This window comes from Lachnellula hyalina (genome assembly GCF_007821495.1).
Source record: "Lachnellula hyalina strain CBS 185.66 chromosome Unknown contig00024, whole genome shotgun sequence".
NCBI classification, from domain to species: Eukaryota; Fungi; Ascomycota; class Leotiomycetes; order Helotiales; family Lachnaceae; genus Lachnellula; species Lachnellula hyalina.
This window is the reverse complement of record NW_022157138.1, coordinates 24,745-51,172: the sequence shown is the minus strand read 5'-3', so window position 1 is coordinate 51,172 and position 26,428 is coordinate 24,745. Positions and strand designations below refer to the sequence as shown.

The following is a 26,428-nucleotide window of genomic DNA, read 5'->3' as shown; positions in this document are numbered from 1 at the left end:
CGGTCTTGATCTTTCATAAGTTCGTGATATCGCTGAACATAACGGCATGTTTCCTGCGACTAGAGCAGTATCTGCAGGTCCTACAATGTAGCTCGTGAAGCACATTTCAGCGATTTGATTGGGATACATGATTTTGAGTGAAGTGAAATGCAGAAACAAATGGATTGATTGTTTTCTGAAGCATAGAAAAGGTCAGTGTTTTCAATTCTTCTATTTACACCCTTCCTATGCCCAAGCATTATGATGAACAATTCAAAAGCTTTTTAACCCTTAATGGAGGTAACTCCTTGAAGACCAAAAACAACAACTCTAATTTTTTCCTGACCGCTTTTCTCCTAAATACCTATACATACAACAAGATCTAGTCTATGCACACAATGCTAACTATTCATACAGATCCCCCATTTCTCTCCAACACCTTCCTAGCAACAACAATAGCTTCCTCTGGCAGCCCAGCCAACCTCGCAACCTTAAGCGCATGACTCTGCCTATTAACCCCCTCTCTCAACTTATGCACATACCTAAAAGCCGCCCCATTCTGCTCTACATCCGTACAATAGCACCCTACCCCCTGCATGTCCTCTTCCCGTGCCATATCCGCCAGCCCATGAAAATGCGTCGCGAACAACGTCCTGCACTTATTCACATGGTACAAATGATGCAAGCATGCAAAAGCAACCGCCGTCCCATCGGCAGGTGTCGTGCCCCGTCCTATCTCATCCATAACCACAAACGAACGCGGCGTCGCGTGTTTAAGTATCGTAGCCGTCTCTAACATCTCCACCATAAACGTCGATTGGTCCCGGTACAGGTTATCTGCTGACCCCACCCGGCTGAATATCTGGTCCACGATGCCGAGTTCTGCATATGAGGCGGGCACGTAGGAACCGACTTGGGCGAGGATGGTGATGAGTGCGTTCTGGCGTAGGAACGTGCTCTTGCCTGCCATATTCGGACCTGTGACAAGCCATATCTTCTGAGAATCACCGACAAAACAGTCGTTTGTAGTGAACGTCCTGCCCTCGACTTCCAAGCCTCCTTCTACCGTAGGATGCCTTCCTCCTATAATCTTGTGCGTAGTGCTATTATTGAGAATCGGGCGCGTCCAGCCCTTTTCAGCAGCCAATGTGGCGAAGGAACTGGCGATGTCCAGTTCGTCGAGCACGACTGCGTTGCGGCGGAGCTTGACGATGTTGTGGATTACGTGCTCACGAAGGTCGCGGAACACGCGCTGTTCTTCAGCACGGATGCGGTCTCGGCAGCGGTCGAGGCGACCTCCTAGGTTTGTCCATTCCGGGTGGTGGAACGAGCTGGTGCTTCTGCTGGAGCTAACTCGGCGGCCTTCGGCGAGGTCGCGTTTGATGTCTTTGCCCTTGACGTGGCAGATGTGGCCGAGTCCGGGGGTGAAGCGAAGGGTGAGAGTTGAGGCTTCGAGACGGGTTTTAAGATCTTCGGCGAGGGTTGCTTTTTCAGTTCCTAGTTTTGCTAGGTCTTTGTGGAGACCCTCCAGAGTCGGACTAGCTACTGGTTTCATGATCCAAGCTTCGTTGTCGTCGGAGTAGTACTCCCTGAGGCCTGTTGGCTTCTTTTTCTTTTTCGGTAGGATGTTGGCATCTTCTCTTGATCCTTCCGAGGTAACGATGGCTTCTGCAAGAGCTTGTATGTCCCCGACTTCTCCATCTTCCATCATATGCTGTTGTACGATTCCTTCCTCGTCGATAGCTGCTTTGATCCGGCTGGCGAGTTCACTAGGGCCGTCAAGGTTAATTCGAGCAGCCATATTTCGGATGCAATCTTCTTCACTACTATCTTGGATGAGAGTAGTCACCAGTTCCTGCGTTGCATGTACTGTGCTAGCTAGACCTAACATGTCGTCTGGATCGCCTCGACCGAATGCGAATTTCTGCAATAGGCGATGAGAGTCATAACTCCTCTTGAGGAGAATAATGATACGTTCCCGGAGTAGTTCATCATGTAACATGTGGGTGACAAGTTCCAGACGATAATTTATCACGTCCAGAGATGTTGAGGGCGAGCCTATCTCTAGATTAGTATCCGGTCCAAGGCAGAGAATTTAAACATACTTAGCCAGTTATCCAGTAACCTTGCACCACCTTTTGTAACAGTCCGTCTGATTACATGTAACAAACTGCCCGTAGTCAAATCATCTCGCATGGTCTTTTTGATCTCCAAAGCTCGCATGGTGTTCTTGTCGATGGCCATCATGTCTAGCTGTCTGGTAGGAGGTTGCAGCTTCGTATTCGAACCTTGCAGTCTCTCTCCAATATACTGAAGGAGTGTACTGCCAGCAGCCTCTTCCTCGGGGGTGAAGTCGTTGGCGATCCGTGTAGTTATTGGTGATTCCAGCATAGGAGACCAGTCTTTGATGGACTTTACCTCTGGGGGATTGCAATAGGTGATGAGATGACGGTCTTCTGCAAGGACGGTAAAAATCCCGTGGTCTTTAGATGCTTGGAGATCTTCATCTAACACAATCTCTCGAGGTCCTATCCGTGAAAGGAAAGATGGGAGGGACGATAATGTTGTAAATTGAGTGAAGAAATGACCAGTTGATAAATCCAGCCAAGCAAGGCCTACAGGAATGTCGGACTGTTGAGGAGAAATGGGTGGATCATTTTCCATTTCTTGATCTTGTGACAGCTCTTGAGAATTATCTCCAGCATGAATAGCAAGAACATAGTTATTCGTAAAAGGATCCATGAAATTCTCATCAATCAAGGTCCCAGGGGTAATGATCCGCGTGACCTTCCTATCATTCAACAACCCTCCAGCTTTAACCTTTCCGGAAGGGTCATTTCGAAATTCCTCAGCAATAGCAACATATCGATTTAAATCTTGAACAAGAATCTTGAGATATCTGTCTAGCTGAAAAAATGGAAAGCCGGCCTAGTCGCCCATTAGCCCAGTATTCAGCCTAAGCTCAAAAGGCATACCATTGAAACAATAACAGGATTCGTCCTAGGACCCGTACTCTTCGGCGCAACTTTCAAATTCAACAGCGGCCCAAACTCATCCGCATGCTCAAAGTACAACTCATAAAACCCACCAACGCGAGTAAGTAGCACACAATTTTCAAATTTCCTCATATTACTACGCGCTTGAAGCAACACGGTAGGCAAAGCAGGCTCCTGATCCTCCAGGGCCAGCGGCTCTAGTGGGATGGTGCCTTGAGGGAGCTCATCGAGCTTGGCAGAGGCTTTCCTTTTCGCGCCCCTATTATTCGGAACGCGAGGTGAACGCGGGAACACATGGTTGCTGCGCAGTGGAGGCTCATTTCGGAGGGTGTGCAGCAGACATCGAGATGCTATCCAACGCGTGGGAAGGGCTCGGATGCATTTAGATGAGACGAGCATTAGGCAGGCATGCCTTTGGAGGTATTCTGAGAGCAATTCGTGGTATTTGCAGGAAGGAGTGCAGGTGAGAAGATATAGTCGCTTAGTCATATAGGGAAATTATATCACCACGTGATTATTCACCTGTTTTTCACGGTATTAAGTGTGTGGAATCAAGAAGTCCTTTAGAAGTTTCTGTTGACTCTTTTATATAAGACCGTGTGTTTCTTCAAGAGGTTGCAAACATTCCTCAAAAACTGTGGGTTCCAAAATCCACTTTATTGATGCACATAGCCGAGACCTCCTTCTTCCCTCATAATCCCCTGGGTACGTTCTAAAGCATTCGATCAAACACATTCATCGATGTTCAGACCATTCTCTCATAGTACCTTAAAGTCTGTCACTATTCGTTTCCAATCATCTCTCACCATGACAAAACGCCCCATCATCCTCGACTTCGACGGCACAATCACAACACAAGACACAATCACCACCCTCGCCCACCTAGCCATAACCCACCAAGCCTCCCATGGTCTCAACCTCCAACCAGCATGGGGCACTATTGTCTCATCATACAGCCTCGATCTCTCCTCCCACATAGCTCATTACCACCCCACGGTAGAAGAGCGAAAAACACTGAAGCAAGAAATCGAATACTACAGAAGTCTGAAAAATGTAGAGAGTAAAAGTTTTGACCGCGTTAGCGCTTCGGGGATTTTTAAGGGCTTTGGGGCGACGGATGAGCGTGCACAATACGCAGCTATCGTTGATGATATCCTAGCATCTGTTGATTTGAAGACGGTTAATACGAGGCAAGTGAGAACGGGATTGGCTGCAAGGCTTGGGGTTGATTTGGAGGGTCAGAAGGTGTGTCTTTTCTTTTTCTTTTCTTTTTTTGATATTTGATTAAGGGGTTGAGAAAGGTCCTGATATAGTGGGGTGTTCAGGAAATGCTGCAAGATTTAATCACAGAGAGATTTGATGTTGCAAATCAGGCTGCTGGTGGTCCGGCTCCTTCTACCAAGATAAAGGGTCCTCCTAAGGCGTGGCCGCTTGGGGAATGGCATCGTTTCGGGGTTGATGCGGTGATGGGTGGGCTTGTGGAGGGGAGGAAAGGCATTAAGGAGTTCGGGAACATGGCTGCTGGTCAGGGGACGGCGTGTGGTATTGTCTCGGTGAATTTCTCGAGGGACTTCGTGAGAGGGGTCGTCAGTGCGGTTTGCCCTGGGCTTGCGGGTATGGACGTTGTGGCGAATGTTCCTAATGCAGCTGGTGTGCTCGAGGGCTTCGATGTCTATGGTAAAGGTCATCCGAAGGAGGTGATTGTAACGTCGGATGGTAAACTTGCGGCTATGAAAGAGTTGTTGGGATATTGGCGGAAGCAGGGAGAAGTAAATGGGGAAGAAGCGCCACATCCGATTTATGTCGGGGATTCAGGGACGGACCTGGAATGTTTAATGGAAGATGGGGTTATCGGGATCGTGATGACGGGAGATGGAGAAAGCGCTTTAATGCAGACTTTCAACCGGATTGGCGTGAAAGTCATTCCCATCGGAGAGTTTCGAGAAAGCGAAGAGACATCTGTGTATTGGGCTCGAGACTTCACAGAGATCATGCAAAGCCCTTTATTCAGCGATTCACGAGAACAGATAACCTAAAATAATTTCTATTCACTGGGGCTTGGTAGAAATCATCAAGTGCCCAGTCCAGTCCAGGTGCGTATGCCTCGCTTAACCCAAAAAGGGATGTAAACAAAGAAAGCCCAAAAAGTCCCCAAAAAGCATATAAACACCACCAAAAGGAGTTACAATACCAGAGACACTTTAAAGTAAACCCCGCTTGACTTGGAATTGAAATGCAAAAAGAAAAGTAGAGCCAGGATACCCCGAAGGATGAATGTATTAAGCAAACCTGGCAGATGTACATGTGATTACAGCCCAGGAGTCGTACCCGCAACCCGGAAGTTGCAGGTACAACTCACACAACATGTACATCTTTACCAACCTTTGTGTTTATTTCGCTATATACCTGTAATGGATAATTGGCTCCAAAATGTTTTTGAGACCGGAAGTTTGTACGGTCTGGTGGTGAGAGGTGGCAGAAATATTTTGGAGGGCGAGCTTTGTGTGAATTGATTGATCGGGCCGAGGATGTGTCATCTTGTCGGTGCAGTGTGCAGTTACTGGTATGTCATCAGGGAAATGAGAGGGGGATTTAGACGTGTGCGATGAGCAAACCAATCCTCTTATCCGTTTTAGAAAGAAGAACGGGAGGGTTCGTGAGCGCAGCTATGGCTGGCATATACTCAATATCCAATACGCCCAAATCTTACAATCGAGTTCAGCTCTTAAGAAACGGTGAAGGTGTCCTGAACGCTAGATTGACTAACTGTACTTGACTTGGAACAAGATACGAGCAATAAATGTGAGGTGATTGTATTGCCGCCTACTATCCTCAACATCCGTGATAAACTATTCGCTGGCTTAGATACAAGGCCTAACTTTGTCTGTATGATCTGATTTATACAACGCCAAGAAATGTTCAATAATACGCCACGCCATGCCCTCATTCAACAACACCTAGAAAGGAAATCAATCAGCCTCGTCATCACTCGCCAAAAGCGCATGATCTTCGTTTGAGCTGGCCTGCCCACCCTCTTGAGTCTTGAACCCTTCGATGATCTCGGCCAGTCTAGCGCCTTCTTCCTTCCCTCTATCTACATTGACGAACCAGAGCAAAGGTGCCGGTAGTCCGACTAGTACTGCTAGGAACCAAAATGCTGGTCTAATCTCCCCGGTCCGGTCAACGATCGCGCCGACAATAGCAGGGCCAAAGACACTGGAACCTTTGTCCGTGATGGCGTAAAGGGCGTAGAAGGCCGCTTCTGATCCCGGGGGAATGAGCTCTCCATACAGAGATCGGCAGTAACTGCTCAGCCCGCCCAGAACAAACCCGTATACGAAGCCGAGAGGATACATCTCCCAGGGTTGTTGAAGGCCAATTACGCCCCAGTTTTTGACAAAGGGTAAGTATCCAAGAAGTCCGTAAAGAGGAATGACTTCAAAGATGCAGATACATGCTAGAATCGTTTGATGTGGTCGTAAACCGAGCCATCGAGAGATAGCTGCCCAGGTAAATGCCCCAAGAACGCCTGCTGTAGTTGCAATGACATTGATTAGCCCCAAGGCTGCAGGATGCATGCCCAGTTGAGTCTTGGCGTATAGTACTGCAGTCCCAGAAACTGTTGCGATGGCATCGGAGATGAGGAACCATGCTGCGAGGAAAAGCGTGATATCCTTTAATCGACGAGCGAGTTTGACGGTGCGCCAAAGCGAGGACCAGGAATAAACAAAGTATGCAAGCCAGGTCCGCTTGGCCTTTGGGTCGCTTGGATCACCGGATGGTAAGGGTGGTCCAGGCCTTGGCCGCAGCCACATTGCAGCAGGAAATGTGAAGATGAACCACCAAGCCCCGATTATAAAGAGTACAACTCGGAGAGAAAGAGTTGAGCTCTTGGAAACCTTTTGCATAGCGAAGACGACTACAATACAGGAGCATTGTACAAATAAGCCTGCGCTGTAACCAATGCCAATACCCGTAGAAGATATTTGGGTTGAGAGCTGTAATTCAATGGATGAGAGGTTCTCTGATGCAGGATTTGGCCGTGTAGTATCTGGAGCTGGCGACAAAAGAGCTGCAGTTGAATCGACCAAGTTATCTTCTTCTTCTTCTTCTTCTTGGCCTGGAAACCCCTCTTCTAGCTCGTCTCCCGGTATACTTGATGATAGATCAGGTGTGCTATTAGAACTATATTGCGTCTTCGGATGATGCCGTACCAAGAGCGGCAAAAAAGAATTGAGCAAAACAAAGCTTGCCCCAAAACACGTGTTCGATATCATTGCCAACAAAGCTCCCAATAGATAAACTTTGGGTACTATAGGAAGGAATAGCATCGTAGCTATACTTCCAGCAAATGCGAAGAATAGGAGTAATCGTTTCCGGTAATTACCATGGTCTGCCGCACAACTTATCGATACCACCAGAATAGCTTGGAATAAAACGGATAGGGAAAAGGTATACATGGCGAAAGAGGCAGTATTGATTTGCATGCCTGCGATCAAGACCACGCATTGCCCTGTATCCTTGGCAGCTCCAGGAGTGCCGGGAAGCCCTCCTGGGGCGTGTGATGAACTCGAGGGACAAGGAGTCGTAAGATCAGAGAGGAGGACTCCATTGTCTCGAGCGAGTTGCTCTAGAGTGATGGGTATGAAACTGCCTATCGAGTATGTATTAGTATTATGATTCGTATCTAAAGCGGGGGTATAAAGCACTCGATTGGGCTTTATAGCTGCTCAGGGTTGAGGTTCAAACCCCCAGAGGAAGTTGTAAGGCCATTGTTGAAGAATGCAAGCAGTCTTCAAAAGAGACTTCGAGCTGGATGCGACGCTCTGCTTATTTGTGCCGGCCCCAGCCAAAGCTCAAGAAAGGAAGGATTTCAAGAAAATCCCTTACCCATTCCACATATCACAAAAACCTCGGCCGCAAACCCGTACGCGTACCATCCTGACAACTCCTTCCGACTTGTCAACCGTGTATCCTCGCCCGCATATTGAGAGGGACTATCGCGAAAGGCCGAGGCTAGATCCGGACCCATACTCATGCTTGGGCTATCGTGGTCGGCGTCACTGGATCGCTCGTCATCGGCTTCGAATGATGAGGAGTAAGATAGAAAGGAGTGTTTCGTGCTGTTCGACGATAGAGTGCGTTGCTGGTGGTTGGGACGAGGCTCGCTGCGAACCATACTGGAGGTGGCGCCGGGTCGCGGGAGCGGCCAGTCGGTCAGCAAGCTTCCTTCCTTCAGTACCAGGTCCTGTGCAGCCTCGTGTTACCCGAGTAGTTCAAGTTCAAGTGCCAACCATTGTTCTGCAGGAATGACTAAAAGTATGAGTATAGCATGGCATTGTTTGACAGCAAAAATGGGAGGAACAAGTAAGTAGTAGTCGCAAGACTATCAGTCAGGTGCACGGAGATCACAGAGTAGTCGATCGTCTGGTGCAATAATAATATGACATGCAGAAGATCGATCAGTCGATACCGGTGGTGGTGGTGATGGTGGTGGTGGTGGTAGTAGTAGTAGTAATAGTAGTAGTAGTAGCAGGGAGATAGATAATCATCGCTATGGCCCTATGGATACGGTACAGGACTGGTACAGTACCTATGGCATGGCAATGCTATCCGCCGGGGTTCGCGACAATGGAAATGGTCCTATTTGAGACAAGGCGAGGCTGATTGCAGGGGGACTGACAAACAAGAGAGAGTCCCTGCAATGTACTTGACTCGCCTTCACTTACCATAAGGACTACATCGTATGTACAGGTACTTTCGTACCATCCATCCATATGTAAGATACATACCTAGTTATGCCATATATCGTAATATATAATAGATAATTTATCAATACTTTACGACTTATATTTGTACTTTACATAGCAGAGCTCTACGACGTCTTTTCTGATTGGCCGACTCTATACTTAGTCAGCTCTTTTCTTTGATCCACCATCATACCTACTTAGCCTAGTGTAGCCGGACTAAGGATTGGGCTGGGGCTGGCTGGCTAGGTGAGTGAGTTGTGGTGTGCCTGCACCTGCACCTGCTTCGTCCAAGACCTTCGATCAACCAAGTTCGCAAAACAACATCACACGACTCTGAATCACCCACCACGGCGAACTCAGCGTGAGTCGCTGCCACTTTGCGCCCATTAAGTCTTCAACTTCGCATTTACCCTCTACCACCAACTCTTCCCGCGACAAATCCTCCGCAAGACAATCCCAGCCATCCTTTCATGCAAGGTCGCGCCCTAGCATTCTTCATCATACTGGTACAAACCCAAGCCGCAGAGGTTTGCTCGCCCACAGGATCTTTGAATTGATTCACAGTGGCAGAGAGTGGCTCGCACGCTCGATCGATCGCTCCCATGCAGAGGTAGCGCATGCGATCTTGCTGCTCCTGGAGCCCTCTTTGAACACCACACCCGTCCTCATTGTCCCCACCACCAGTCAAGATAGAGCTGTCAGAGAGAGCAAAAGTTGCAGAGGAGGCTGTTGGGGGAGCTGCCAAGGGGGGCGAGAGGTTGGAAGGAGATTCGAAGGCTAAGAGCATGCCCGGGGTCATCATGGAGAACGGGAGCAGGAATGGATCGCATACGAACCACGATAGAGATCAGAGGCTGAACGGACTCAATGGAGCTGGATATGCCATGGAGAAAGGGAAGGGCAGAGAAGAGCCCTTACAAAACGTCACGCCTGTCAGCCCACCGATACCAAATGGTCTGAATACAAACATGGCAGGGGGGCGTCAGAATGGAGACGGCGGCATTCCTAAGGACATCGAGCCTCAGCTCGACCAGCTCCCTCCTGAGATTCTTCACATCACCCAGGGCTACCTGCCTCTCTCATCACTACTGTCTCGATTGGCGCAAAAAACTCATAATGACCTCACGAGAACGATTACGGACATGGCTCAGATGGCATTGCCTCCTGCGGTGGCGAATGGGAATACAACTCATGGCATGAGCAATGATGACAATTCGCAGGAAAATCTCTCCAAGAAGCTACGACTACTGAACTTTGCGCAAGATGCACACACGGAATGGACGAAAGCTTTGATCATAACGAATTGGAGCCGGAGGAGCGAGGATGTGAGCAAGATGATAGACCTGAAAATCCATTTGGACAAGCAAAAGTCGCACTACGACTTTGCGATTAATGAGTTAATGGAAGTTAAGAGGAGTCTCGTGCATGCACGATTGCCAAATCCTGATCTCAAAACGGCTTTAGCTGTTTTGACGACGGGAAAGGCCTCTTGGATGCCAGAGGTATGAATGACTTTGCGGTTATATTGGAATTTGACTGACAAAAATAGCTCGGCTATATACAACCGCCACCATTGACGGCCAAAGAGATCCTGAAGTCATTGGAGAATCTCAACACTCTTCTTTCAATTCGCCTCAGCCTTCAAGAGTATGACAACATTCCTATACATTTCATGGACTACACTATCAAATCTGGACGTGCGACTTTCAATGTTGCAGGAGAGTTCGCGGTGGATCTCACGATAGCGGATGAAGACCCCGAGACTCAGTTTTGGTTCATCGACTTTAGATTCCTATTTTCGCCATCTTTGTCAGACGTTCCACCGCATGTTCGGGCTCATATCGAATCGCGGGTTAATGAAGCATTGATGAAAGACGGCCTTGCTGGGTGCTATAAATTTTTGCACAATATGGTGTTAACTCACAAGATCAGTGAGTTCAGGCGACAGGCGGTGGGCTTGGCAAGGGGGAAATGGATCGATGGTTTAAAGGTGGAAGCGCTGAATAGAGCTCTTTCCATCCAATACTGGTTGGATAGATATGGTAGGAAAGGGCCTAAAAGTTGGATTATTCTTGGTGTTCACAGTGGCAAGCGGAAGGTTGGCAGACCTCACCTTAAGGATACGAGCCGGCTGTTCTTGAGATGGTTCCGAGATTCGAAAGAAGTCAAGGAAGTGGATATCCCGTTCGACGCGGTTGATATCTCAGCTGAATCACTTCTGAAGACCGTCATTGCGAATCATGTGGATCACATATTGACTTCAACATACGAACGGCTCCGCCTAAAGCCTTTATTTGCGAGTCATGAGGCAGTCTTATCTGTTTTTATTTCAAAGACAGAACCAGCAGAGTCGGAGTTGAAGGTACAGTTGACGAGTGATCGACACTTGACGGTTAGAATCGAGCCAATCACTGGTTGTTTCGTCCTCGGTCCTTCGTCTCGGTTGGCTGTCGAATTTGAGTTCAAACTGAACGACCAGTGCAACGATCCTGCCACGAATGCTCACAATCTCATCGAAGAAATGCGTCAAAGGGCGGTTATGGATGATATACTCCTGCGTGGCGTGAGTCTGGGATGGATCAGAGTCAAGAATCCTGGTATCAAATTAGACGACCTGAGGAGCGTAATACCGAAAGAGACCTCACAAGTACTATGGCTTCAAAGACCTGGCTGGGTCAAGAACTGGTATTTTGCTGTCAGCATGAGTGTCAGTGGGGAGCGTTGGTGGTTGATTGAAACGTATGCTACAATGACTCGAGTATTTTCAAAAGTTTCTAACCCCCAATATAGTACCGATCCTTCCCCAGATGCCAACAATGCGCCAACCGCTCGAAACCAGAAAAAGGATACTACTGTCAAGATCACCAGCTCTATCCCAATACCCATTCAAAGCATCTCACCAACCCCTTCCTATGATTTCATGGCCAACCTTCACGTTTTCGCCGCCGCCCTTGTTTCTCACTATGTTAACCTCAAAGCATTGCATGAACGACGCACGCGCCACAAGCTGCAATCATGCGGCACCATACCTTCTTGCGTCAAGGTTCCAGCGGTATACTTGCAGTTATCGGAGCTTATCGCAACGCTAGGTCCAGACAAGAAGTCGATCGTTGGGAAGAATATGGCTTTGAGAGATATTGTTCAGCTTACATTTCAAGGTCTTGAGACTCGTCCCAGACGCTCGAAAGATACTCAGGCTGTTACTTCACCCACGGTCCAACAAACGCAACCTTCGGTGCCGGCTCCTCCGCCCGCAAGCAATCTTCCAGCACAAAAGCTGGGTCTTCCTCACGAGGATGTCTTTGTGATGACAGAGGCCCGAATGATATTTTCCCCGCCCCCTCAAGCTCTCAAGATGATAAAAGAGAACATCGATCGGGACATTGCCTTCCACCAGACCAGTGGAGCTTTTGCCTTGCGTTTACGCAGCAGAGTTGGCGAATCTATCGTGTCTAGTCTTATAGAACGTGTTGTGCGCATTGAGCGTTTGGTGAGTTTCATCAAAATCCTGCAAGCCCAGGAGAAGTCGATTCAGTGCAAGACTATATCTCTTGGAAGAATCACCTTCACCTATGGGAAGGTTATTCTTAATGCCGATGGGGATGTGACGGAGATCGATGGAGGTGGCCCAAGAGAATTTACTGCTGTAGTCGACTTCAGCACCGCCGACAATATGATGACGCTTATTTTGGAGCGTGGAAATCCCCACCTCGAGATAATTGATCATCTTACTCGGATCTTGAATGGCAAAGAAGGCCTCGATGGTGTCGCCACTCTTCTTCCACTTACGCTTCCTGTTCTGCAAGGTCTAGATGCTCTTGAAATGGCTTGGGCTTCTGTACCCAAAGGGCAAGCATTCGTCAACGTCCGGGCCGCTGATTGGTACATCATCCGATACGACATCTCCATCTCGCCACAGACTGGGACCACTTCCGAGTTCAGGACACAGAAGGTCATGTTTGAGGTCAGGCTCAGACACCGGAGAGGGATCCCGTGGTGGTATATTAGACGCACTGATGCTCGCGAGAGAGATGGTGACGGAATTGATGTAGCATTGAAGCCAGTCTGGAACACCGCTGGAAAAGGATGGCAAGGGATGCGAGTCAGTGGTGTGGCACAGGCGAATGGAGTTGAAGATCTATTGGGGAAGGTAGACGCAGCGTTGAGGAACTTTGTGAACAGTAATCAGACGACACAGGCTCAATCTGTCGCTCCTGTTGCTCCTATGATGCAACCTCGAGCTAAGGGTCCAGCACGGCAGCAGCAGCAGCAGCAGCAACCAACCCCAAACCAAAGCCAGAGCCAGAGCCAGAGCCAGAGCCAGGGAAGGAACAACCTGAAGCGGGAAGTCGTGGAGATCGATTAGGGCGACACAAAACAGTAACAACATTGGGAGGGTAGGAGCATTGCATTGGCGCGATAATTGCGGTCTTTTCCCCGGGGGTCTTTATATCGACTTTGCGTGGCGTTTAGGACTAGATGTCCTGGGGTTCTTTTCAACAATTCGGCGTTGTTGATATCAGTCACTGTGATGATGGGTGGGAGCATGCCAATGCCTTCGTTAACTTGAACGAAGATGCAGACAGCAGCGGATGGATAGATAGTCACGTATCTAATGAATTGACGTGGCTGAAGTCACTTTGTAACAGTCACGAGTGCCATGCAGTCTTCGCTCTCTTTTGTTCCTCTCAACTAGGTCTGTCTTTGAGGACGAGAGTACAGTAGCTGGGTATAGTAGCTTGTCTGCAATGCCAAGTTTGGGCGTCGGGTTTAAGATGTTTAGTTTCTGTATTTTGCATGGAGTGAGTGTATTGTAGGAAGCTATAGCGGTATTAGGTATTAGTATGTGGGCGCTGTTGGACTATAGCCCAGAAGTAGGTAGGAGATTCCATTTCCTGGATCGAGAGCAATGAACGGGAACTATCGACGAATTATCTTTAGAGATCCCTAAGAAGTGAAGGTTTTTCGGGATATATGAATGAATGCTTTGCGTACGGCCGGCCGGTTTTCTTGATAATCCTTAGGGTTCGCTATTTATAATAGCTGATTGCAGAAGCATTTATGAAAGATTGCAAGATTCAAGATGGGTTGGCTCGCTAATCGTTGAGATAGTCAATGTTATTGGGGTGATTTGGATGGGGGAGAGAATGGATTAGAGAGATCTTAAAATCTCATCTAGTAGGAGTATTATGTATTAAGCGAGTGGGAAAAGGGGCTCTCCTAAGTTCGTTCGGCTTGGTAGCGCTTAATCGAGTACCACTCAATATATTCTCTTGTTTGGAAAACAGTCCTATGCAGTCTGATCTTTGTACTAAATACAGGATTTTTATACAGTGCAATACGCCATATCCCAGCCATATCCCAACCATCGATTCCAGCAAACCCACGCACACTACGCTATGCAACGCTTAATCAAAATCTGAATCCTCTTCACTATCATCAACCCGCTCCTTAACCACATCCCTAATCTCCTCATGTATGAGTTCCCCAATACCAGCACTGTCCTCCAAAATCTCTCTCGCCTTTTCAACCACCACATGCATATCCTCCATAATCAACAACACGGCAACCTCAGGAACTAGAACAGACTGGACAAAAGCACTTGGTCCACGTGAAGAGATCCGTCTATCCTTGACGGCCTTTTTCTTGATCAGAGATGTAAATTCGTGCATGATGTTTTCTGACATGACGCGAAGTCCACGAGCACCGTAATACCCTGGGGTGAGGTTCGAGGTCATTTTCATCAGATTCCGCTCTTTACCAGCATTGAGCTTGTCCTCCAAAAGATCGCGGTAGTGAGATTCGCCGCCATTGATCACCTTCCTGATGAATGAATAATGTTTTGATATCCTGGAGCCGAGCTTCTCCCAATCTATCTCGGGGTACTCTTTAAGTTCCCATTCCTCCTTGGCGGTTTTCTTCTGGTGGGATTGGCAGAATTTCTCTTGCATGCGGGTATTCATATTCCCGAATGCCCTCAGATCTTCGGGGTCGACTTGCTTCTTGCACATGGGACAACGAGCTTGTTGAGTCATTGTCGCGAAGGTATCTTCGTCGAGTTCGTCTTGGGGATTTGAAGATATTCTAAAACGATCGTCATCGATGATCGCCTCAGCTGTCCCAGTCAACTCGTCTAGCCCCTCGATCATCTTGAATGGAGCAATTTGTGTCAATGGTGTCTCTGATTGGAAAGTCTTCCTCCTGCGTTTCTTGCGAGTGCCAACTGGTGTCGGATCGCGATGGCCTTCTGATAATTCGTCCATGGACTCGCTAAGTTTTGGGAGGTGCTTGAAATCCGATATGGGCGATTGATCATATTTGAGCACGGAAGTCTTAACAAATCCACCATTTGGTCCTGGGCTTGAGCCAGGCGTGTCTCCTGGGATACCGAGAACTTCGAACCTCGTTTCGGGGGTTTGAGGTCTGTCAGGCAGAATTTTAGGTTTCTTTATCCCCTTGTCTTTCTTCGAATTCTTCCCATAGCTACTGCTTGGCTGGCTTCTTGACTGACTTGAAGTAAATGTCGTCTTTGCCTTCTTCCCCTGTACTCGCCCAAATCCATCGATCATGCTACTGCCATATACTGGCGGATCATCCTGGCTCTTCCTCTTGGGACTACTCGAGCTACTGTCTTGCGTTGACGCTATAATTTCCTTCGCAGTCCTTCTTGTAGTCTTTCCCGCGCCATTGACTGTAGTTGGTTTCGCCCCGTTCTTCGTAGCTTTGTTTTTCGAAGTTTGGGCTGCCGGTCCCTTCCATGCCCTTGTGAAAGCTGTTGCCCGTGTGAAAGCTGTTGCCCGTGTGAAAGCTGTTGCCCGTGTGAAAGCTGTCTTTTCGATCCTCCCTCGGATTTCACCATCAGAAGAGCTCTCCGCACTGTCGGGCATTCGCTTGATATCCTCATCGTCCTCAAGCTTCAACACCTTCGACTGCTTCCCAGCAACTTTGGTGGTGGATATGGGCATGTTGACTTGATTACTTGTCGCATTGACTGTCCCCAAACAAGGTTTACATCCCCACCTGCTCAACCCAACGCGCCTTCCCGGTAGTGACGGCGTCAATATCAGAGTATTGGCAATGGGCGAAGGCATAGGGAAGGAACGCGTCGTGTCGCGTCTGGAGATTTAAAGTGGAATCGAGCTTAAGCGATAACGTCGTGGGGGCGTACAGATCTTCATGTGTGCTACATGTCTTTGAGATTATTGTTTTGAGGGCGAAAGTGAGATGCGGGTAAATATCTCGTAGTATCCAGCTGTACATTTGACAATTCACAGAGCGGCGAAGATATATTGTGGTTTGGTTGTTGCCGTGGAATTGGGCTGAATAAAACTCCAGCGAATCAGATCCCAATTGGTCCAAGCTCTCTCCCGCAACCACTCCACTTTACTCTTTACGGCCCTGCTCTACGCGTTTGGAACAACCTCTAGATTTAGAAATCTGGGGTCTGTTTGCTCGACGTACAGCTTTTCAAGATGGCACTCAACAGAAAGTATGCTACCTTGCCGGACTTAGTACATATCTCCATTGCCATCTGATATGTGATCCTGCTCATTATTGTTCCAGGACTCTGCACCAGACATTTACGAAACTCCTGAGTTGACCGACGACAACTCCACAGCTCCAGTCAGTCTTCCTGCTATTCTTTGAGGGGGCTTTTATTGACGGCAATACAGACGGGAAGAGACCGCTCGCAATCGACTTCCTCCTCCTATAAAGACTTCGACGACGAAGAAGACGATGCTCCTGGCATCTCCCGTTCCCGACTGCACCCAGATGAAGCACGCTCGCACTTCTCCCCCGCACAAATCGATGCCCGAGACGTAGATTTTTCTGACCGAGTTACTGCGAAGCGGAAGTCCTACAAGGCTTCTACAAGACGACAAAAGATACGGGAAGATGGCAAGGTTACTGAAGAGTATGGGGATTTCAGTGACGAGGAGGACGGAGAGAGTTTGGAGAGGAAGCTTGCGAGATTGAGGAGGGAAATAGAAGAGGTGAAGGAAGAATGTGGCAGGCGGCAAGCTGAGAAGAAGGACACCGCTAATGGTAGCAAGAACCTGGAGCCAGACGTTACGGCGCTGAGCAGAATGCTGGATGGGATTTCTACAAGTCAAGGAGGGGCATCTTCAAGCGTCAGTGCGAAATTCGTAAAGGATCTCGGAACTGGAATCAAAGCAAACGGGCCAGCACACACTTCACAAGGCGCGGGTGAACCAGCTACCTACACAGTCACATATGCTCCTACCTACCAACAAAGCCACGCCTTGGCCAAAGCCGCCGATTTCGATGGACGTTTAGCGCTTTTAGAAAAAGCACTTGGGCTTGACCCCATAGCTTTCGACTCCAACGGAACTCCAAAAGCGATCTTGCCTACGCTAGACACGCTTCAGCGCCAGGTTTCACTCATCTCCGAGTCTACTCCATCTTCTCTTGATACCATCAGCCGACGAGTTCGTACTCTAGCACAGGAAGCTGAACGGCTGGAGGAGACGCGGAAAGCTGCCAAGGCTGCTCAAGATGCGCTGAGAGCAGTCGGAGGTGATGTTTCTTCTGACGATGGCGAGGATTCGGAACAAACGTCCAAGATTCACGCATTGTACGGCACACTTCCAACAATTGAAAATCTTGCTCCGCTCTTGCCACCGCTGCTAGATAGACTACGTTCATTGCGAGCAATTCATGCAGACGCTGCCACGGCCGGCGAAAGTTTAGATGTAGTGGAGAAGAAGCAGACAGATATGGCTGGAGATATCAAGAAATGGAGGGAAGGATTAGAGAAAGTGGAGGAGGCGCTGAAGCAGAATGAGACTACTATGGGTGGTAATATGAAGGTTGTTGAAGGGTGGGTCAAGGAGATAGAGGCGAAGATGGAGAGCTTACTTTATCCTTCCTACCACTCGGGAGAGATGAGCTGAACTAGTCAAAAATAAGACTATCAAATGCCTCGGCTTCACCAAAGTTACTAATAATAATAAAAGATGCTACAAAGGTACTACCTCGAGAGTTCATCACTGAAGGATGTACTCTAAGCATGGGTTTGTTTTGGGGGTTCTATCGTTCAAGCGGCCAATCAACTAAAGCCCTCCCTATTACTCCTTGAACTCCAGGATTTTCGAGAGCAAACTTTCGTCTGGATTGCTTCCCGTATGAAACGGATTCCGGTACGAACCAAGTGCGTAGGTGCCATCCTTTATCTGGTAATTAGGCAGCGCTTCATAATTATTTGGTAATTAGAGACGTGAGATTCGAAAGTACTGGTTGGTTGGGATCACCAATCTTACCAATTGCCTTTATACGAAGTATGTACCTACCTTACCTTATATACAGCTATTCCCTTGACACATTGAGAAGTTGCCTATACTTGAAGCAAAATGATATCAAATTGAAGATTTGTTATCAACTTATCATGGAGTCCAGTGTCCAGGTAGTAGGTAGTAGGTACAGAAGTGAAGGAAAGGAGGTGGATCAGTAAGGGTTATATTTAGCGATCAACCCCTGGATTTAGCTCGTAATGTCAGCCCTGCAGGCCCGACTGCGTGGCTGTGAGCGATCTTGGCTTGGGATGTTGGGGTTGGGGTTAGCTGGCGTCACACCCAAGACGCGACCCAATACTCCGTACCTCCGTACCTCATTGACAGCCCCTTCATTCATTCCCCCAATGTCATTCCAAAGCCAACACTACCAAAAAGTTAAACACTACCAAAAAGTTAAAACCCAGAGACCTCCTACCATGTAAGTAAATTTATAAAACAGCCCTTCCCTTGTTCATACACAACAACAAACTCCACTCACATGGCCTTCACAGAAGTTAACGAAGATGACGCGGCAGATTCCAGTAGCTTGGAGACCCTTGGTCATGATTCCGACGACTTCGAGGACGACTTGAAATATTTGACATCCGGGGACGAGTTGACCAGGGCAGATATGGCATCATGGACGGGACAACCTCATGTCAAGGGCTCCACGGAGGCCATGCGAATGGTGTTATTGACCTTCTCCCTGGTTGGTCTACAGTCAGTTTGCCTACAATGCGGTTCACAGGCAGTTGCTGACCGAATGTAACAGATTTACGTGGGGCATTGAGATGACTTGTTAGTAGCCTCCTGCTCGACGGTCTTGCAATGCAAGGACTAATTAATTGGCAGACTGCACTCCCTATCTCCTCCAACTCGGTCTCACGAAGAGTAAAACATCCCTTGTTTGGATCGCGGGTCCGCTTTCGGGGCTTATAATGCAGCCCATCGTTGGCGTCATCGCGGATAGATCTACATCGAAATATGGCAGACGGAGACCGTTCATGGTGCTGGGATCAGTGTTGGTGGCGGCTTGCCTTTTGGTTCTGGGTTGGACGAAAGAGCTAGTGGGACATTTTGTTGAAGAGGGCGATTTTAGGAGGACCGTCACAATCACAGTCGCTGTCCTGTCAATTTATGCGGTGGATTTTGCCATCAATGCTGGTGAGTAACATAGAAGGGGGAGGGAAACTAGAGCTGACCATAAGCAGTCCAATCATGCTGTAGAAGCTTGATTGTGGATACTCTCCCGATTCCCAAGCAGCAGGCAGGGAGCGCGTGGGGTAAGTTCATCATTAGGCTTGAAAGAAATAGACTAACTCTGAACAGCAAGTAGGATGATTTCTGTTGGTCACCTTGCTGGGTACATTGCCGGCACGGTAGATCTCGTTGGGATGTTTGGAACCTCATTCGGGGATACTCAATTCAAGAAATTGATATTAGTAGCCGCTTTTGGTCTGATTTTCGCTGTTGGGGTCACTTCGTGGGCTGTAACAGAACGCGTTCTAGTGTCTAGCAAAAGTGCAGATTCCAACGATGGATTCGTCAAGATCATCGCTAAGATATTTTATGCTGCCACGCATCTTCCTCCCCGTATTCAAGCGATTTGCACTGTGCAAGTATGGACTGTAAGTGAAGCCACGAAGCTCAGTTGGGAAGTTGCTAACTTATAAAGTGGATTGGATGGTTTCCATTCCTGTTCTATAGCACAACATGGGTCGGAGAGACGTACTTCAGATACGATGCTCCCCATGATGTTAAGCAATCGAAAGATGCATTGGGCGATATAGGGAGGATCGGCAGCATGTCTTTAGTCGTCTTCTCACTTGTGACTTTCGTCGGAGCCTTCTTCCTACCCCTTCTCATCAAGTCCCCCGAGGAGTCGTCAGGTTTCACAGCTCGACCCCCACAAGCCATCGCAGCAATCGTCTCAAAATTCAACAAATACAAGCCGGACCTTCTCACCGCATGGATCTGTGGACATCTGCTCTTTAGCGGTGCAATGTTCCTTGCACCCTTCGCCCACTCATTCCGCGTTGCCACCTTCCTCGTCGCATTATGTGGCTTTCCTTGGACACTCGCTACATGGGCTCCAAACACATTCTTAGGAATAGAAGTCAACCGTCTCAGCGGCACTGCCACAAGCACCTATCGACGTCTCTCCGTGAGCGACTCGATCGAGCTCGGATCTCCCCTCACTCCTTCTACCCCCTCCTTCCTACGTCTCGACCATGGCCTCCCTGATGAAGCCGTCGCTTCAACAGGCGAACTCTCGGGTCTGTACTTTGGAATCCTGAATATCTACACTACGATTCCGCAGTTCATAGGGACGTTCATCAGTATGATCGTTTTCAGCATCTTGGAGCCGGGGAAGAGTCCCGAGTTAGCGCATGATGCGCATCCAGACGAGCATCATGGTACGGATGGCCCAAATGCGATTGCGGTTTGTCTATTCATTGGAGCGATATGTAACGTTGGTGCTGCGTTTGCGACGAAGCGTCTGAAGGATCTGCAATGAGCGTTTCTTGCGATGTCTTTTTAGGGCATTGCATGGAGTTCGGGTCTGCTGTTGTACAATTAGTTTATAGAACAGGATTTGGGTTGTATGTTTATTTAGATGGGGATAGGTGAGGCGTTGGCTGAGGGAGTATGCGTTCAATAGATGGATAAATTACAAAATTTTCCCAGAATGGCTAGATATGTGATGACCTGCTTGTGCATTATGATGGTATTCAAGCGTGAGGTGCACGAGATACTAGCACTGCCCACAAGGCGCGTTCCGAACTCCAAAAGCAATGACACGGAGCTCCAAGAGATTCAATTATTTCATCTTCTCTGTCCTCTGATGTATCTTCAGTGCAGTTGAAGCCCCTAATGCCGGGTATACCTAGCATGAGACTTAAACAACTAGAAATGCGACCTTCTACAGCAATATTCCATCAAGGCACTTCGAAACTGCAGAGCCCATCTACCTGGACGTCAGGTCCTTTGTGCAATTGCTGTTGTCACGTGGAGTAACTTGCTCACCCACCAAATCATCTTTGCCAAGAATCTTTCTTGGCATTTTTCTTGGCGGCCATTGAAGTGGGCGGAGCAGCTGAAAACCAGGGTGGAGGTTTGCATGTGTTTCGAAGTGTAAGGTGAAGATATACTTTCTCTTTGGCTTGTAGACTTGTCACTTCTTGGACAGCAGAGAGAGAACGACCGCTCTTTCAACTCTCTCTCACCTGGCCGAAAGGAGACAGCCGGGCAGCAGAAGTTTTGTTGCACTTCGCGATTTTTGCCCAGGCTCGCCAAGCTCAAGGTCTGCGGTTGTCTGGTGCCGGCTGGGCAGTTGTCTAACTTGCATGAGGCCCTATTTTGAAGGGGGCCGTTTCCATTTTCGTTGATGTCACTAAGAAGCGAACGAAAGTTAGCTTAGCACGTGATTATGATGTAGATTAGTCATCCGACTTATCACTACCACCAGCCCCAGCTACCCTAACGGCAATAAACAAATGAGCGGACTTTGTCTCGGCCGCGAGAGCAAGCATCGGGCCCGATGATCGACTCATAGTTGAGGGGTTGCGACGACAACTTGCAGGGAATCTTCATATGACGGTCAGCCACAGCTTTCGCCACATGCTGTGGCGTCCAACGACTTCAATTCTGACGCGTACGCGGCTCTGAAGCCTTATAAGCATCCAATCAAAACGCAACTATCAGACACTTTGTGCTTCCAGTTTGTTCCTATCTGTTCCAGATGTTACATGTGTTCCCGGTTGAGTGCGTACACAAGGTTGTCTACCACGAACAGAGTCATCACCCAGAGGGGTAGTTGACGACGCTTGCCTGCCTATCAATTTGTACTTTTCTATATATGTCCTGATTTCCTGCTCATTCCTGTCATTCTTAATTCATATCATTTCTTCTTCCAATAAGCAGAATACACTCTCCCAAACAACAATACCTTATATACACAATCATGGCATACAACAACTATCAACAAGCTCCCTTTTGGGACTTTGTCAGATCTTTTGATCATCAGAATGGAGCAGGTGTTGACCATCCTGCCGAGAACTTCCCATTCTTTGGCCCTCCACCAGGACACCATCCTCATGGTCCACCTCACGGAGCAGGATTCCCCTTCGATGGATCTGGCTGGGGACGAGGAGGATTTGGAGCAGGCCCAAGGGGTCGAGGCAGAAGAGGTGGCCGTGGCCATCGTCGCGATGGTTCCCACGAGAGATCTCCTCACGGTCACGAATCACGAGACGGCTCACCAGGCCCAGAGCACCATGACCATGAGGAACATGGTCATCATGGACCAAGAGGCCCCGGTTGTCGTGGCCGAGGAGGACACAGGGGTGGATGGGGTGGATGGCGAGGACACAGAGGACCACCTCCCCCAGGACCACCTCCAGGACCACCAGGTGACTTTGACTTGAGTGGTTTGTTTGAGTCGCTGTCTGCCCATCCATTGGCACAGGCATTCCGCACTTACGCCGAGCAAGCTGGGGCTGGGGCTGGAGCACAACGATCAGGCGAGACACCTGTCACTGAAGATACCGACGACGACAAGAACTTTAGTCCACCCATTGATGTCTTCTCTACCGAGAAACAATATGTCTTGCATGTGTCGCTTCCAGGCGCGAAGAAGGAGGACGTGGGGGTTAATTGGGACGAGGATAAAGGCGTTTTGAACATCGCTGGTGTTGTTTACAGACACGGTGATGAGGAATTCTTGAAGACACTGGCTACGAGTGAGAGAAGAGTGGGGGTTTTCGAACGCACTGTCAAGCTTCCACCAGGAGGAAATGAGGACAAGGAGGAGATTGACGCAGATGGCATCTCTGCTAAACTCGAGGATGGAGTTTTGGTCGTCACAGTTCCTAAAGTTGAGAAGGAATGGACCGAGGTTAAGAAAGTTGACATTAACTAAGTGGTGGAACTATGGGCTCCTTATCTAGAAGCGTTGAAATGGCGTTGGTGTTGGATTTCTTATTTCTTTCGAGATACCTATCATCTTTGGTGGCATTATAAAATGACCTAAACGGTTAAAACAAATACCAAAAATATTGCCATATGGCAAAATATAAAACATCTGCTCTTGTTCTGAAGGACTACTGTAAATGTGAAAATGTGATCAAATGTGATCAAACAAGAATGTCAAAGAACTGCTAGTTACGTGCTTCCCTGCGTCCCGAGACGCACCCCGTGACGAGACAAATTATCGGTACATTGAATCCAATAAATTCCAAATTTGTAAAACTATTAAATAGATTGATATACTCTTCGGTCAGTCATATTGTGTGACCACATTTGAATAGTCCCAACCTTAGCTACTATGAAAAACATAATCGCGTCGTCGCCGTCGCGCCTAATTGCAGAGCATATAGATTCGTAGTACAATATAACTCCTCGACCTATAGCACCACCACGAGCTCTTTGCGCCTCATAAACTTATTACACAGTTTGATCCGAGTTTCTGAGCCCTACTTACAATCCTGCAAAATAATAATTAGCCTCGTGGCGATTAAGAAGCACGGTATTATCCAATATCGCCACATGGATTAGTACTTCACATTAAGCGATCAACGTTCCTGATCAACTATCGTCGTGGCTATAGTAAATCTCGGTAAATCTTAATAGCTGCATGTATTATCCCCGAGAATTCCCGCTTCCCGACAATCTCCGATCCACATTTATCAGTAAACTTGCAAAGCTATTTGGATAATAAAGAGGACATTCAACGACCATGATATCGTACTGTATTATACTATAACGGTAGCATAAAGTAGCTAACCTGTAATCGCTGTATATAACAGACCCGACCCGAAACTCGTTTCTACTCCTGCACCGCAGTGCGGCGTTTTAGGCGCGAATACGCTGTGATAACCCCCCTGGAAACCATAGCACATGCCTGTACTAGCCCATTGACCGTAGCACCCATTGACCGTAGCAACCCCATATCCTCCCATTGCTGCGCTCTGCAAATATACAAACGCACTACGTGCCCCGAAATTCCCTAGAATCGATTGAAGTGAGGCAGCAGCGGAGCCTAATAACTCGAAATAAAGGCTGCATGAAATTTTTTAGTCCTGCTCAATGTCTAATTAAAACGAAATAGGGACTTACATCATCAACCTAGATTATCTATTATATAATTGTGATCGTACATTGATGCAAGCTGTTCCGAAAGTGATAGCCATTGTCATTATGGTCAGATACTAGAAACCCTATCCGCTCGAAATCTTTACCACCCACATCGTGTAGCAAGAGGCTCCATGTCCTGTAAACTGGGCGTAAACTATAATCTCCCTGACCTAGAAGGAATGTACGCTGTGTGAAAGACATACCGGCTAGACATAAGCAATATACGCTCATGTCAGAATTCGACTTCATTAATCCATGTTTAATAAGGTCATAATCCACGTTGGCTTCATGCCCATCAACAGAGAAATTCGAACGGATGTAAATAGAGCTCATGCCTGTATGCTTGACTGTGAAGTGCCGTGTATCAGATCCATCACAACTCTCTCTGTGCTTTAAGCAAGCTGGCCGACCGCTGCCCTTGACGACTAATCGCCCCATTGTGACTATACCCATCGGGTCAAAGGAAGATACCGAACACTCGGCAGAGATAATTTCAACCAAAGACGTGACATCCGTGATCTCAGCTAAACAGGTGACATTCTCTGCACATGGTTCTGCTTCAGAAATATGGTAATCTTTTGAAAACAATATCGGGCCCTCAACTGATGCCCAAGACCAAGAAGGGGCACGCCACTTGCTTGGCCTGTTTGTAGAGTATGATTCTGCCTCAATGCCATAATCGGGATAAGCAAACCACATCAGGTGAGCTACCAGATTCTCTCTCCATAGACCAGCCAAGTATTCACTCTCTAGACGTGGTTGGTACTGCTGTGCGAGCCCAGAGAAGGCTGGCAAACGATCTTCTTCGAAACTCAGCTGGAGTTTTGTGAACTCTTCAACCATGTTCTGCCATTGCAAATGAAGGTTCTCAATTGAATGGCCTGGTAGAACGGACAGCCAGTGTTTATGTTCTATGCGGTGGTTGCCTCCCGAACACTCACAGGCCGATGCTTCTCTACATCTCCAGCTTAGCTCTTCCCCAAAATATAACGTGCGCGGTGCTAGTAACCTCTCTTGATAAACCCAAGCCCGTGTCAGAAGTGGATACTTTTCACGATTAGGTTTACAGTTACTATTATCGGCCGGATGGTAATCAAAAGGTATCCTAGAGTAGATGGTATACGATGACCCATCTTTTGTTCGACCGGCATAGCTTTCCAAGCTGGGAGAATGCCTTTTATCTTCGAAAAACAACGATTCCGTATCGTCTTTTGAAATAGCTGCCGCGATTGTGAGGAATGAACCTTCAAAGGTTTGCGCCATTCTCGATCCTTCTCTTGCCCAGTCATTTTCGTCGTGTTGGATTATACAAAGTTTGTCAATCCATAAATATTGGAATCCAAGCATGCGGCAGATCTCTATAGCATTTTGAAACAGAAGCGGCAGAGTAGCCCACGGAATATTGTTCTGATAGCTGTTATACGTTCCTCTAGTACACAAGATGGTTGATGATTGCCCCCAGCAGTGACTGAGGCAGATGTAGGTTCCGGACATGCCACCAGTTTCAAGCAGCCTGATAGAGTCGTTTGATGTTCCAAGATCAAGAACTCGAGTAGGTAGTGCTACGCTGTTTTGATTAGAGCATAGTTTGTGGCTAGTTTTGCAGTTGTTGATCCACTGCTGAATAAGGTGAGAACTAACTTCTGAGGCCGTGTCCCCCGACGTCTGTGTTTTGCAAGTAATTATGGTCCATGGTGAAAATGGGTTGCCTATGCGCAAAAAAGCGGTAAGCTATACAGCTTCCTAGAGAGTGTGTTTGTTTATGAGGGGACTCACTAGGAACGGTGTACAGCTCGACGACGACGACGCGTCTTTCCCCAAGTACAGCTAACGCAAACAGGCTGCCTTGTTCTTCCTTGTGGTGGAGCGAAAGATGTTGCGTATCATGCATTATGTGTAAATCGAGTCCAACACTTTCAAATGCTGCCTTTATGATCATGCATGACGAACACTGGTTATCGGCCCCAGTAATGATCTTCCGCGGATCAAGATTTGGATAAGATGTTGCCCATCTCACTGCTCTCCAGTCGAATATTGATGGGTCCATGTCCAAGCATCCCGGACAAAGTGGTTCGAATGCCTTTGTGAGAGCCTCATATTGGGGGCGAGTCAAGTTGTGGTCGCCCATGTTTTGAGTGCAATCAATTGATATGACCTTGATTTACGTTTAGAATTGCAAGGGATACTGTGATCGAGGAGGGGGCAGAGATAAACTTTATTCGAATTGGCTGTCCAAGGTCAGAGATTTGGAGCAAATATTTGATAACAACGTCTT

The 26,428-nt window shown here is 47.9% G+C and overlaps 8 protein-coding genes across 8 annotated transcripts; 5 read left to right on the top strand and 3 right to left on the bottom strand.

Annotated features, from left to right (window-relative positions):
* Window positions 1–388: 388 nt before the first annotated feature.
* msh1 (MutS-like protein) lies at window positions 389–3,374 on the bottom strand (the record flags this gene model as incomplete). Its single annotated transcript, XM_031146627.1, has 3 exons — window positions 389–2,037; window positions 2,085–2,907; window positions 2,955–3,374. The coding sequence occupies 3 exons, from the start codon at window positions 3,372–3,374 to the stop codon at window positions 389–391; spliced, it is 2,892 nt and encodes a 963-aa protein (XP_031007693.1).
* Window positions 3,375–3,782: 408 nt separating this feature from the next.
* On the top strand, window positions 3,783–5,011 carry LHYA1_G001646 (uncharacterized protein; the record flags this gene model as incomplete). The annotated part of the gene is made up of 2 exons (XM_031146626.1): window positions 3,783–4,220; window positions 4,289–5,011. The coding sequence occupies 2 exons, from the start codon at window positions 3,783–3,785 to the stop codon at window positions 5,009–5,011; spliced, it is 1,161 nt and encodes a 386-aa protein (XP_031007694.1).
* A 933-nt stretch (window positions 5,012–5,944) lies between these two features.
* On the bottom strand, window positions 5,945–8,154 carry ATG22_1 (Autophagy-related protein; the record flags this gene model as incomplete). The annotated part of the gene is made up of 2 exons (XM_031146625.1): window positions 5,945–7,629; window positions 7,866–8,154. 2 exons carry the CDS (start codon window positions 8,152–8,154, stop codon window positions 5,945–5,947), a joined length of 1,974 nt encoding a protein of 657 aa, XP_031007691.1.
* A 1,257-nt stretch (window positions 8,155–9,411) lies between these two features.
* RGR1 (Mediator of RNA polymerase II transcription subunit) lies at window positions 9,412–13,091 on the top strand (the record flags this gene model as incomplete). The annotated part of the gene is made up of 3 exons (XM_031146624.1): window positions 9,412–10,227; window positions 10,275–11,464; window positions 11,516–13,091. Coding segments are annotated over 3 exons (3,582 nt in total), but the record flags the coding sequence as incomplete, so codon positions are not given.
* Window positions 13,092–16,197: 3,106 nt separating this feature from the next.
* Window positions 16,198–17,640, top strand: dctn2-a (Dynactin subunit 2-A; the record flags this gene model as incomplete). Its single annotated transcript, XM_031146623.1, has 3 exons — window positions 16,198–16,236; window positions 16,289–16,348; window positions 16,399–17,640. The coding sequence occupies 3 exons, from the start codon at window positions 16,198–16,200 to the stop codon at window positions 17,638–17,640; spliced, it is 1,341 nt and encodes a 446-aa protein (XP_031007697.1).
* An 877-nt stretch (window positions 17,641–18,517) lies between these two features.
* Window positions 18,518–20,536, top strand: sut1_1 (General alpha-glucoside permease; the record flags this gene model as incomplete). Its single annotated transcript, XM_031146622.1, has 6 exons — window positions 18,518–18,738; window positions 18,791–18,816; window positions 18,871–19,182; window positions 19,230–19,301; window positions 19,348–19,646; window positions 19,694–20,536. The coding sequence occupies 6 exons, from the start codon at window positions 18,518–18,520 to the stop codon at window positions 20,534–20,536; spliced, it is 1,773 nt and encodes a 590-aa protein (XP_031007698.1).
* Window positions 20,537–21,982: 1,446 nt separating this feature from the next.
* Window positions 21,983–22,939, top strand: hsp16 (Heat shock protein; the record flags this gene model as incomplete). Its single annotated transcript, XM_031146621.1, has 1 exon — window positions 21,983–22,939. The coding sequence occupies one exon, from the start codon at window positions 21,983–21,985 to the stop codon at window positions 22,937–22,939; it is 957 nt and encodes a 318-aa protein (XP_031007695.1).
* Window positions 22,940–24,156: 1,217 nt separating this feature from the next.
* On the bottom strand, window positions 24,157–26,281 carry LHYA1_G001640 (uncharacterized protein; the record flags this gene model as incomplete). Its single annotated transcript, XM_031146620.1, has 2 exons — window positions 24,157–25,862; window positions 25,930–26,281. 2 exons carry the CDS (start codon window positions 26,279–26,281, stop codon window positions 24,157–24,159), a joined length of 2,058 nt encoding a protein of 685 aa, XP_031007696.1.
* Window positions 26,282–26,428: the final 147 nt, after the last annotated feature.